A 12,955-nucleotide genomic window follows, 5' to 3' on the forward strand; every position below is an offset into this window, starting at 1 on the left:
AGCGTGTGTGTCAGAGGGAGGGGGAGAAAGGGAGAGACAGAGAGAGGGAGAGACAGAGAGAGGGAGAGACAGAGAGAGAGAGGGGGAGAGAGATGTAGGGGGAGAGAGAGAGAGAGAGACAGAGAGAGGGAGGGGGAGAGACAGAGAGAGGGAGAGAGAGAGAGGAGAGGGAGAGACAGAGAGAGAGGGGGGAGAGAGATGTAGGGGGAGGAGAGAGGAGAGAGGGAGAGGGAGAGACAGAGAGAGGGAGGGGGAGAGACAGAGAGAGAGAGAGAGGGAGGGAGAGAGAGGGAGGGGGAGAGAGAGAGGAGAGGGAGGGGGAGAGGACAGAGAGAGGGAGAGACAGAGGAGGGAGGGGGAGAGAGAGAGACAGAGAGAGGGAGGGGGAGAGAGAGGGAGAGACAGAGAGAGGGGGGGAGAGAGAGAGGACAGAGAGAGGGAGGGGGAGAGAGAGAGACAGAGAGAGGAGAGGGGGGAGAGAGGGGGAGAGAGAGGGGGGGAGGGGGGAGAGAGAGGGAGGAGAGAGAGAGAGAGGAGAGGGAGGGGGAGAGACAGAGAGAGGGAGGGAGAGAGACAGAGAGAGGGAGGGAGAGAGACAGAGAGAGGGGAGGGGGGAGAGACAGAGAGAGAGAGGGAGGAGACAGAGAGAGAGGGAGGGAGAGAGACAGAGAGAGGGAGGGAGAGAGACAGAGAGAGGGAGGGGGAGAGACAGAGAGAGGAGAGAGAGAGGGAGAGAGACAGAGAGAGGGAGGGAGAGAGACAGAGAGAGAGGGGGGGAGGGGGGAGAGACAGAGAGAGGGAGGAGAGAGAGACAGAGAGAGGGAGGGGGAGAGACAGAGAGAGAGAGACAGAGAGAGGGAGAGACATTGAGAGAGAGGGGGAGAGAGAGAGACAGAGACAGGGAGGGGGAGAGACAGGGAGGGGGAGGTCTGTTTGTGTTTCTGGAGTAGGAGGGATGGACAGGTGTGTTCAGGTGTGCCTTGGCCACTCCTCTGTCTACCCACCACTGGTGGTGGCAAGTTCAGGGTTGTTGGGTCCCAGCTCCTTAACACTGATTTTCTTTTGCATCGTCCTTTTTGGGAACGGGTAGATAAATAAGAAGCCATATATTTAACTTTTTGTCCTAGCATACACGATTAGCCATTTCGCTGCACTGCTGTTGGCAGAAAGTCATTGGTGAATGAAAAGCTGGTGTAAATGTAGTTTATTTAATTCATATTCTAAGTAGGTACATACTTGTGGGTAAAAGTGACATTTATCACTGAATTTGTAGAATTCAGTTCTAAATGTCCAGCCAGGTGGGGGGACAGGGTATCCCTCTGTTGTCACCATATTTAGGGATCAGAACAAGGTTCAGAGCACTCAGACACAGTTGCATCTGTTAACCTTAATATGCTGTTTAACTGACACTTATATTACAGAAACAACTTTTATTCTAACTAAATCATATGACTCTCAGGTCTGACAAACCCGTGTTGTTCACACTTTACAGCACATTAGTACTTTCCCCACATGCCACCTGTCACCAGCTTAATCACAACAAGGAAAGCAACAGATTTTAAGAGACGAGTCAAAATGATATAAAGTGAGATGTCATTTACTGGTTAAAAAAAGGATTAGAGCAGGGGTTAGCAACCCAAAATGTTGAAAGAGCCATATTGAACCAAAAAACAAATCTGTCTGGAGCCGCAAAAGATTGGAAGCCTTATATAGGGCTTATTATGAAGGCAACACATGCTGTAAGTGTCTATATTAGCTACATTAGCCTACTATCAAAATGATTAGTAGGCTACAAATACATAATGAGCATTCATGATGAAATGTTTATTTTCCCTGCAGCACATCCTGGAGAGAATGAGGCGCCACGTGACCAGCTGCTGTACGATGGTGCTTTAAGTTTAACTTCCATTATAATGAGATGTTGAAATTAAATATTTATTGTAAACATGTTTACAGCATTGGAAAACGCTTGTCATGTTTTTCCTCCTACAGAAATTATATTAAAAAATATATATTCACACCATCTTTTTCCATTTTCATATTTTTGAAAAAGCTCTTGGGAGCCACTAGGGCGGCGCCAAAGAGCCGCGGGTTGCCGACCCCTGGTCATTTAGTGACATCTAGTGGTCAACAGTCACATTACAAGTAACGTCACACCCCAACATTGCATGTTGAGAAGTTATTCATAAAAATCTGCAACTCTTCTCAGGTACCAACTTGATATCAACCTGCTACTAATCTGCTCTCAAGCTCTAACCTGCTACTAACCTGGTCCCCACCTGCTACCATGGCGGCTGTTAGGGTTCTCTCCTGGAACCAAAGCCCAAATGGTCCCTGAAGTGAATAAAAGGTTCCTTTACACTAGGTCTCACACTAAAATATTCACACAAACCTCAATAACGAGGTGGACAATTTATGTGAGGAAAGATTTTCTTGTTTGATATGAAAAGTGAGAAAATAAATAACTTAAAGCAGATATTCAACAGAAACCTTAACAATTGCTTCTCCTGGGCAACAGAAAGAGAGTTCACCAAAAGGCTAAAGTGAGTGTTTGGCGGCTAAAGCGAGTGTTTGGCGGCTAAACGTGACATGACACGGAGAGGGCGTGATGGCGTATTTACAATAAACTTTGCAGGAACGTTTCACCCCAGATTGTAAAGTGTACCAACACCTTTGAGCAAGATTCTAGTTTTGCTTATTGCGAGTTGCTCTGTATTTTATGGTATTCGCAGGCTCCGTGCCCCCGGGGGCGGCAGCCCTTCCTCCCGCCAGCCCGTGTTCGGTCCCACAGCGACTCTCTGCCAGCTCGCTCGGCTTTTTTCGCGTGGTGCCGCAGCAGGAAATGGGGGAGCGGTGCTGAGTGTAGCTGCTGCCGTGTGAGGGACACCAGGACCGGGAGGGAGAACGAGCAGACGCCGTAACCGCCCGTAACCACGCCAGGTCGGTAGAACCGCTCAGCGCCGTTTCCCTCTCCGGGCTCTCGCCTCCGCCCGTCGCGGAGCTGCTTTTTCGGCTCCGGAGTCGAAAGCGAGCGTTCGAAGGCGCCACTTGGAACTCTCCCTCACCAATTCTCGCATGTTTTGGCTCTTTTCTAGCGCCAATAAAGGGCCCGACAGCAACAGGTGAAGATGAGCGACGCGACTCAGCCCAAAATCGAACTTTTTGTGAAGGTGAGCAACTTGACGAGAACGTCCAGAAAGAACGCGGGACAGGATGCGACATTTTGTGACACATTTGCGTGTGTGTGTGTGTTGTGCGTGCGTGTGCGCGCGAGAACTTTACTTTTTCCGGTTCCATGACTCCTAGAAAACTAAGGGTTTGTTCTAAATTCATGAATAAGAATTTAGAACAAACTCCAAACGTGTCTGAATTGATGGTACGAGACTAAAAGCGCGGAGTCATCAGACATAAAGAAGATAATCTAATCTAATGCACGTTGAGATGATGAACTAGTGACTTTAATCTATGTTTAGTATATTGGCCAGTCAGGTTAATCTCATTTGGCTGGTCCTAAAATAACCTGCAGAAATGAAGCAGCTTTCTCTGCCGGGGTTTTCATAATGGTTCCTCTGTGAACGGCCGCTCCACCTTTTCCTGTATCGTGGGTGAAAGATGCTCTTGTAACTTCTCTAAACCTTGTTTTCAGATAACCATCAGGTCAGAGAGGCTCCGTCAGACTGGTTACTGACTGTAGATAAGACCTTATTTTGCTGAAGATTAGAGACCTAACCCTTCAACTAAACATATAGAGGGAGAGAACATAAGAAATATGGCTCCCTGTGGCCATACCAGAATATTTTAAAGCTATATGGTCAATTCCTACAAAGCACCTGTAAGAATCAGATTTAGTAAATTGGTCCTTTTAGCCCACCAATCAACCAGAAATCAAAGATGCCGTAAACTCCAGTCTCTTCATTCGTCCACAGGTTTATTTAAATGTTTATGCAAATTAAATGGAGACGCAGACACCAATGTGGGAGAAGTCGACATAATCTATTCAAAGCTGTGTGAACGTGGCCCCAAATCCACTTTCACCTCTATTGAGAGCCGCGCTGCAGCCGATCCTCCAGTTCTTTCTTTGGACTGGAGGATCGGCACCATAGTGACTTCTGTCTGCACCAGTTAGCAGCTTCAGGTCAAAGAAACCCTAGAAGAATAAAACAAGGGCATGTTTTCTACCCTCCCAGGCAGGGAGTGATGGTCAGAGCATCGGCAACTGTCCCTTCTCCCAGCGCTTGTTCATGGTGTTGTGGCTGAAAGGAGTGACCTTTGACGTCACCACGGTCGACATGAAGAGGTGAGCAGCATGTGACCGCCTGTGCTGCGGGTTTCTGTTGGCACGGCATGCCATGCAGTGACACAGCGGCCCGGGACACCTTTGATATGTTTCATTTCTCGCCTGATTGGTTTTGGGTTGTGTTTCTAGGAAGCCAGAGATCCTGAAGGACCTGGCGCCGGGTGCTCAGCCTCCCTTCCTGCTTTGTGGAAGCGAAGTGAAAACAGACACCAACAAAATCGAGGAGTTCCTGGAGGAAAAACTCTGCCCTCCAAAGTCATTATATATATTTTTTAATCCTTTAAACTAACGAGATCAATATAAAGTCTGTTTCTTGTTATTTGGGGCTGGTCTTACACTCTTTCCTCACCAAACAAGCCTTTGACATTTCCAGGTATCCTCGACTGGCTGCTCGGAATCCAGAGTCCAACACAGCCGGCGTGGACGTCTTCTCCAAATTCTCTGCATATATCAAGAACTCCAACCCTCAGACCAATGAAAGTAGGTGGATCGAATGTTTTATCTCACTGTCTGAGATCAGTCGTCACCAAATGAGCTTATTCTGTTCTGGTGGATTCGAGTTCATGATGTACCTGCAGATGTGACCTTTTACATGTTCAAATAAGCTGCCAGAAATGTTACGGCACCCTGTGTAGATAGCAGCTAACGGCCCTCGGTGCCCAGCAGGGGACTGTGGGGGCCACGTGAAGCCTTCAGCGTCCTGAGCACCCCGGTGCACTCCGTTCTTCCCTCCATCAGTCCCCTGATCCTTCCCCGTTCTCAACAGGCACATGAGGGTTTTATTCCCGAACCTCTGCGTCTCTTGTTCTTCAAACATACCTTTGTCATAATCTTTGGCTCATCATAGCCAAGAGTTCTGTTTTAACCTCGTTGGACCATAGGACCTGTTTCCATGGTGCACGGGGGCTTTTCCTAGATGGTGTTAGGCTCTGGCTTCATGTCAAGTGCCTGCAGAGAGTTTTGATTGTAACTGATGCTCCATAAATAAAAGCAAACTGAAATTTATGAGTGTGCGCCGTCCCCAGGACCAAGTCAAACAGGGGTTCTGACTTGTTTGCCTAGAGAATCCTACGAGCACATCTCTTAGCCTCCAGAGAGCTAGCTAACCGCTAAGAGGAACCCAGGGCTGCTGATGGTTGGCTGACTGCTGGGTTAAAGTTAACCAACTTTAAGCGGCTTTTCATATTTATTTTTATGCCCTTTGGTGATCCATTTCTTTTCTACTTGTTTAATCTTTCCTATGAACTTGACATGGAGAAATGTGTCTTTATAATTGTAAATGAGTAATTAATTGTGTTCAGCTTTAGAGAAAGGTCTGCTGAAGGCGCTGAAGAAGCTGGACGACTACCTTGGTACCCCGCTTCCTGACGAGGTCGACCAGAATAGCTCCGACGATATCATTTCCTCCGCTCGTCCCTTCCTGGACGGCCAGGAGCTCACTCTCGCCGACTGCAACCTGCTGCCTAAGCTGCACATTGTGAAGGTAATCTTTAAGCTTTAAGATGGGCAGCCTGCTGGGAAACAAAGGTTCTAGAGCCCAGTGGTGCTGAAGGGTCAGGGCTAGGGCTAGGGTCAGGGTTAAGGCTAGGGTCAGGGCTAGGGTTAAGGCTAGGGTTAAGGCTAGGGTTAAGGCTAGGGTTAGGGTTAAGGCTAGGGTCAGGGCTAGGGTTAAGGCTAGGGTCAGGGTTAAGGCTAGGGTTAGGGCTAGAGTTAAGGCTAGGGTCAGGGCTAGGGTTAAGGCTAGGGCTAGGGTCAGGGTTAGGGTTAAGGCTAGGGTTAGGGCTAGAGTTAAGGCTAGGGCTAGAGTTAAGGCTAGGGCTAGGGTTAAGGCTAGGGTTAGGGTTAAGGCTAGGGTTAGGGCTAGGGTTAAGGCTAGGGTTAGGGTTAAGGCTAGGGTTAGGGCTAGGGTTAAGGCTAGGGCTAGGGTTAGGGCTAGGGTTAAGGCTAGGGTTAGGGCTAGGGTTAAGGCTAGGGTTAAGGCTAGGGCTAGGGTTAAGGCTAGGGTTAGGGTTAAGGCTAGGGTTAGGGTTAGGGCTAGGGTTAAGGCTAGGGTTAGGGTCAAGCCCAGTGGTGCTGAAGGTTTTCTCCTTGCTCTTTCTCCTGCTCCCCAGGTGGTGTGTTTAAAGTACCGCAGCTTTAACATCCCTCAGTCTCTAACAAACCTTTGGAGGTACCTGAATGCTGCGTATGCCAGGGAGGAGTTCTCCTCCACCTGCCCCGTGGATGAGGAGATCCACATTGCCTACTCGTCTGTTGCTAAAGCTCTCAAGTAGGACGACAGCAGAATACAAGAGCCTGAACACAGCAGCAGAGCAGAAAGCTAAACACTCTGCAAGCTACATGTTTCATCTCCTTTTCTCCAATTCTTTTTGTTCACATCACATTTATTCCATGCCTCAGTAAAATATAATTCACTGGTATCACGTTATACTGCTGGTTGGCTTGAATGGTTTTGGTGGTGTTCCCCCTTAGAGGGATGATTGGCCTTTTGATTGGATCCCCTAACCCCTGACCTCACCTACCCCTACCCCTGACCTCACCTACCCCTACCCCTGATCACACCTACCCCTACCCCTGACCTCACCTACCCCTACCCCTGACCTCACCTACCCCTACCCCTACCCCTACCCCTGACCTCACCTACCCCTACCCCTGACCTCACCTACCCCTACCCCTGACCTCACCTACCCCTACCCCTGGCCTCACCTACCTCTAACCCCTGACCTAACCTACCCCTGACCTCACCTACCCCTACCCCTGACCTCACCTACCCCTACCCCTGACCTCACCTACCCCTACCCCGACCCCTGACCTCACCTACCTCTAACCCCTGACCTCACCTACCCCTAACCCCTGACCACACCTACCCCTAACCCCTGACCTCACCTACCTCTACCCCCTGACCTCACCTACCCCTACCCCCTGATTTGGTCGTACACGCTCGCTCTGCGCCCTTTACTTTCTCAAGTTATGTACTTTAGCCGTGGTTGCTAATTTGAAAGGGCTCTAAATTCACTCTCATCAACCTGCATTTCCTGTCCTGCGTTTACTTGTGGGAGTTTCAGGGCAAAAGCCGCCTACTAGTAGCATCAAAGCTTTTGTGCTCCCGCTCAGCTGCCGTCATCAGTTATGGATAAAAGAAGGAAAAGGGTTCTTTTAAATCTTAGAGGGTGCTGGACTGCAGAAACCCTCCATTTATCTTCAGTTGTTCTTATTGTGTCCCATGGAGGAAGGGGGCGCTTCCGCTTGGCCTCAAGAAAAGGTCCTGCTTTTGAGATGCAGGTTTACAGTTGCAGAGACAGGAAATGGCTTCAATAGACACCAGCTTCCTGTTTCTGTGCTCCGTCAGCAGCCGTGAAAGATTACTGAACAATACGCAGCGCGTATGCAAGTAACTGGGGGCTCGTCACTGCAAACTCATGCCGGTAAAGAATCCCCCTCGAAGGTGTGGAAACCCCCGTCAGGCCTGTTCTCTCACAATCCCCAGTGACGTCAGATGACGCCGCCTTAGAGTTTGGGCTCCAACAGGGAGCCTGGAGATGTGATACCATTGAATCCCTTTGACTGAACATGTTACCATGAAGATTTTACAAGATGGTTTTAAAATCGGATCATTGGCAACATCTGGCGCCACCGTTAACGGACTAAAATAGAAAAAGGAACCCCAAGTGCCATTTAAACTGAGCCCAAATTACAATTTTGTACTGAGACTTTAACTTTATCAGCCAACCAGCAGTTGATTTATCTTTCTTTTTTATTATCTGCTGATGAATTGTTCTTTGGATTAAAGCAATAATGATGTGTGTTGTGGTCTTTTTTACACGGACTCTCATCTAAAGGGGTTGTTTGTAAAAACAGGGACCATCAAACACGACCTGGTTCTTAAAATGCTACTTTTATTCCAATGTTTGTGTCGCATGAAGACAACCCAATGATCTCAGCTGTAGCTTGACCCTGGGAATTACAGGAAACCCGCTGAGACGTTCCTATTTAATCCAAAATGAACGGAGCGACACGGTCATGGAAATGGTAACGCTAGTACACAGAAGAGTTGTTGGCTGCTGATCATGTGACGTAAATTTATCCTGTAAGACGTCGACACCTCGACTGGGACGATTCTCCAGCAGGAGAACGTGGATCTGGGCTCTTCAACACTGATGGCAGAGAGGGGCTGAGGCCCCCGAGGGTCAGGCCAGCAGCAGAGAACCAGAGCGGCCAGCAGCCAGAGGGCCACGCGGCCCCGGCCGACGGCCGTGACGGACCCGGCGCCGTTGCACAGGTCTGTGTCGCAGCACACGTTGGTGTAGTTAAAGTAGAGGCCGGAGGCGTATTTCTGGCCGCTCACGCCACACTGGGAGGGGACGGCGCAGCTCTTCTCATACATGCTCACCTGGAGTGATCCTGTAGGTCCGGGGAGATGGGAGCAGGAACACCGGGATTAATCCAAAAGAACCTCAACTAAAACATCAGTCAGTACAGAACATGGCCGACATGAAGGAGAACCAGGACCATCAGTGAATCACAGTAAAACGTTTCTCATGAGGTCACGAATCTGTGACCACGAAGAGATGAGCTGCTGCACATTTAGCAGCTCTGGCCGCCAATTTATGGCCTCGCGTCTGAGATTAGGAGAACATTAAGTCATTTATGGACACAATAGGGACTCTCTGGCTCCCACACACGCACACACACACACGCACGCACGCACGCACGCACATGCACGCACACACACACACACGCACGCACACACACATCAGGGTCTCACCCCGTCGTCCTGTCGCAGTACTGGAGAGGCAGCGCTGACCTGCGGGACACTCCTGAGGGAATTTGAAGCAGTCCAGCGGAGAGATGGCAGGAAACACACAGGTGTAACACTGCAACGGGGCTGAAAACACACAGGTGTAACACTGCAACGGGGCTGAAAACACACAGGTGTAACACTGCAACGGGGCTGAAAACACACAGGTGTAACACTGCAACGGGGCTGAAAACACACAGGTGTAACACTGCAACGGGGCTGAAAACACACAGGTGTAACACTGCACTGGGGCTGAGACACAGGTGTAACACTGCACCGGGGCTGAGACACAGGTGTAACACTGCAACGGGGCTGAGACACAGGTGTAACACTGCACTGGGGCTGAGACACAGGTGTAACACTGCACCGGGGCTGAGACACTCAGAGGAGCGCTTCTTGAGTGGTTCTATAGGAGAGGAGATGCTGAGCCACAGATCATCTGGCCTTCAAACATAGAAACACGTCTGTACAAACTCCTCCGGAGCATCTGAACCAGCTGGATCATGAACATCACCTCTTCTCTCTGCCCAGTACCTTGCTCAAGGGCACCTGGGCAGTGTTCTGAAGGTGTTCTGGCACCTCCTACTACCAGAACAGCTTCCATGATTCGTCCACCCTGGGGCTGGAACCCAGAACCCTCCGACAGGTCCCAGCCGACTGAGCTAATGTCCAATGACTGAGGTGGTTTAACGTTTCAGACCCTTTTTGTTACTTAACTTATGACTCAAGATCTGTATTTATATTGAGGTTAAAGATTATTTAACATATGAAAAGCTGATAGGTGGTAGAATAAATTTTAGAGAATCACTAATAAAACAGAAGAGAAGCAACACAATAGTCATATTCACAGCCTTAGAAACCTAAAGCTAAATAAATGACACAACAAGTCAAATGTTCTTTTAAAATCAGCTCTGCTGTCTGGATCTGCCAAACATCCACCCCTCCCTCAACAGCAGCCCATAATTAACGAAGGCAAAGCTCCGGCCGTAGGTTTGTTCTGAGCTACATATACACTAAAATACACAATCTGCTAGCAAAGTGGGGACAACTTGGCTGGTCCACACAACTTCAAAGGACTCTTTGATGTTTAAGATGCGTCTTTATGATTGGGTTAGGATTAGTGTTAGGGTTAGGGTCAGGGTTAGGGTTAGGGTTAGGGTTAGGGTTAGAATCAGGGTTAGGGTTAGGGTTAGGGTTGGGGTTAGGGTTAGGGTTAGGGTTCAGGGTTTGGGATAAAACTTATTTTTGCACTGGCCTACTGATCCCTGAGCAGGGGAGTGCGGAGGGTGAGGGCCCCCCCGGGGGGGGAAAGCAATATAAATAAAAATAAAAATAAAAATAAATTGAAAAATAAAATAGAGAAAACGAAGTTATGTAATAAAAGCAGGGTAGAACATAAATGGGTCGATCCATAGGTAGATAAGAGACTGGTTCAGTTTGTAAGAATGTTAAGTTGTCTAAATTGGCTGATTGGGAGAGATAGGTTCTATGGGTGTTCATTGAGGCCATGTGGTGTCTTTGTGCCTAATCTGTTGATCCATATGCGTTCCGCTCTTCTCCTCTGTCCCACTGTCCAGCTGTTATTGGTTTCCAGCCCCGAGATGATAAGGTGGCTGACTGGGTGCTCTTGGAAGTGGCGGACAAGGGTGGTGCCAAGTCGACTTCCTGCTATATTGTAAAGGTGCTGTGTTAGACGGGTATGTATGGAATTTTGTGTTTCACCTATATAATGTTTGTTGCAGAGGGTGCATGTGATGATGTAGACTACGTTGGTGGAATGGATGGAAGTGAGGCCTAGTGTGGGGAACCCTGTACCAGTGTATGTGTTTTGAATGAATTTTCTGTTTCGGTAGTGTTGGCTATGTCTGGGTCGGGGTGCGATGAATTGGTCCGGGAATTTGGATGTGGTGAGTATGGAATGGAGGTTTCTGTTTTTTCTGTGTGCTAGGATAATCTTGTGGTTATAGAAGGCCGGATGTTGGTGTAGTATGGTTGAAAAGTTTTGTTTAATGGTGTACTGTAAGGTTGTGGTTCTATGTGAAAAAGTAGAAATGAATGGTATGATTTGTGATTTTTGTGGGAAGGCTGGGGTCTGTGGGTCCGGGACTCCCCATGAATTGTCCTCTATGTTTGTAAGTGGGTTAGGGTTAGGGGTAGGAGGGGGGTTGGGGTGAGGGTTGGGGTTAGGGTTAGGGTTAGGGTTAGGTTAGGGTTAGGGGGGTTGGGGTTAGGGTTAGGGCTGGGGGTAGGGTTAGGGTTAGGGTTAGGGTTTGGAAAAGTGCTGGGTTTGGGGTTAGGGTAGGGCTTGGGGGTAGGGTTAGGGAAAAGGTTGGGGTTGGGGTTAGGAGGGGTATTGGGGTTAGGGTTGGGAAGAAGGTGGGGGTTGGGGTTAGGGTTAGGGTTGGGGTTAGGGAGAAGGTTGGGGTTAGGGTAAAGGGGGGTGTTGGGGTTGGGGTTAGGGTTGGGGTTAGGGTTAGGGAGAAGGTTAGGGTTAGGTTAAAGAGGGGTGTTGGGGTTAGGGCTAGGGTTGGGGTTAGGGTTAGGGTAGAATCAGGGTTAGGTTAGGGTTAGAATCAGGGTTAGGGTTAGGGTTAGAATCAGGGTTAGGGTTAGGGTTAGGGTTAGAATCAGGGTTAGGGTTAGGTTAGGGTTAGGGTTAGAATCAGGGTTAAGGTTAGGGTTAGGGTTAGGGTTAGAATCAGGGTTAGGGTTAGGGTTAGAATCAGGGTTAGGGTTAGAATCAGGGTTAGGGTTAGGGTTAGAATCAGGGTTAGGGTTAGGGTTAGAATCAGGGTTAGGGTTAGGGTTAGGATTAGTGTTAGGGTTAGGGTTAGAATCAGGGTTAGGGTTAGGGTTAGAATCAGGGTTAGGGTTAGGGTTAGAATCAGGGTTAGGGTTAGGGTTAGGGTTAGAATCAGGGTTAGGGTTAGGGTTAGGGTTAGAATCAGGGTTAGGGTTAGGGTTAGTATCAGGGTTAGGGTTAGGGTTAGGATCAGGGTTAGGGTTAGGATCAGGGTTAGGGTTAGGGTTGGGGGGAAGGTAGGGGTTGGGGTTAGGGTTAGGGTTAGGGTTAGGGTTAGTAGTGACGTTAGGGGCTGGGGAAGGTATCATATCTGTGTTCCAGAGTGTGTAACATACCTGCCAAAGGTAAAGAGCAGAGCAGCAGCATCACAAGCTGAAGATGAGACATGACAACTTCCAGCGCTCTGGCCACGGACGTTCCTGCTGTTCTCCTCTCAGCGTCCTCCTCAGATCAGTTCCTGCTGTTCTCCTCTCAGCGTCCTCCTCAGATCAGTTCCTGCTGTTCTCCTCTCAGCTTCCTCCTCAGATCAGTTCCTGCTGTTCTCCTCTCAGCGTCCTCCTCAGATCAGTTCCTGCTGTTGCAGCAGTCCTGACGGCCTATCAGCTCTCCACCTCTGCGTTTGTCTGCGTTTCTCAGGGTTTTGTCAGTAAGAGCTGATTTAGAACATGTTTCCAGAGTGTCTCCTCCCTCATTTGATTGAATTTGGAGAGCTTAATGTTCATCAGCTGACATGGTCACGCAGCAAATTAAGGTTTCCATATTGGTCTCGTAAAGCGACACTTCAAAGCAAATCAGTTCAAATGACCGAAATTATTGAGAATGTTCAATTTCAGAAACAAAAGGTAGAGGACTGAGAATGAGAGCAACACAGTACGGGCAGAGAAAAGGGGCGGAGCATCAAGGCGTCCGTATGGTGCTGTTCACACGGCTCGTTGTTGCAGCTCCACCATGGTCCCCCTCCATGGTCAGGGTCAGGGTTAGGGTCAGGGTTAGGGTTAGGGTCAGGGTTAGAGGGTTAGTGTTAGAGGGTTAGGGTTAGGGTTAGAGGGTTAGGGTT

General features: G+C 49.0%; 2 protein-coding genes and 1 long non-coding RNA gene across 3 annotated transcripts; 1 reads left to right on the forward strand and 2 right to left on the reverse strand.

The window, feature by feature from the left end:
• The first annotated feature begins 2,677 nt into the window (after positions 1 to 2,677).
• Positions 2,678 to 6,725, forward strand: clic1 (chloride intracellular channel 1). Its single transcript, XM_057020775.1, has 7 exons — positions 2,678 to 2,940; positions 3,096 to 3,170; positions 4,188 to 4,297; positions 4,427 to 4,552; positions 4,671 to 4,777; positions 5,599 to 5,780; positions 6,409 to 6,725. The coding sequence occupies exons 2-7, from the start codon at positions 3,129 to 3,131 to the stop codon at positions 6,568 to 6,570; spliced, it is 729 nt and encodes a 242-aa protein (XP_056876755.1). The 5' UTR covers positions 2,678 to 2,940; positions 3,096 to 3,128; the 3' UTR covers positions 6,571 to 6,725.
• Positions 6,726 to 6,794: 69 nt separating this feature from the next.
• Positions 6,795 to 7,302, reverse strand: LOC130518302 (uncharacterized). The gene is made up of 3 exons (XR_008947983.1): positions 7,202 to 7,302; positions 7,110 to 7,132; positions 6,795 to 6,832 (listed from the first exon to the last, which is right to left on the reverse strand). It is a non-coding gene; the product is annotated as an uncharacterized LOC130518302 (long non-coding RNA).
• An 870-nt stretch (positions 7,303 to 8,172) lies between these two features.
• lypc (ly6 domain containing, pigment cell) lies at positions 8,173 to 12,736 on the reverse strand. Its single transcript, XM_057020776.1, has 4 exons — positions 12,390 to 12,736; positions 12,234 to 12,313; positions 9,063 to 9,182; positions 8,173 to 8,698 (listed from the first exon to the last, which is right to left on the reverse strand). Exons 2-4 carry the CDS (start codon positions 12,283 to 12,285, stop codon positions 8,316 to 8,318), a joined length of 555 nt encoding a protein of 184 aa, XP_056876756.1. The 5' UTR covers positions 12,286 to 12,313; positions 12,390 to 12,736; the 3' UTR covers positions 8,173 to 8,315.
• Between the last annotated feature and the right edge of the window lie 219 nt (positions 12,737 to 12,955).

Source organism: Takifugu flavidus, chromosome 21, assembly GCF_003711565.1.
Source record: "Takifugu flavidus isolate HTHZ2018 chromosome 21, ASM371156v2, whole genome shotgun sequence".
NCBI lineage: Eukaryota > Metazoa > Chordata > Actinopteri > Tetraodontiformes > Tetraodontidae > Takifugu > Takifugu flavidus.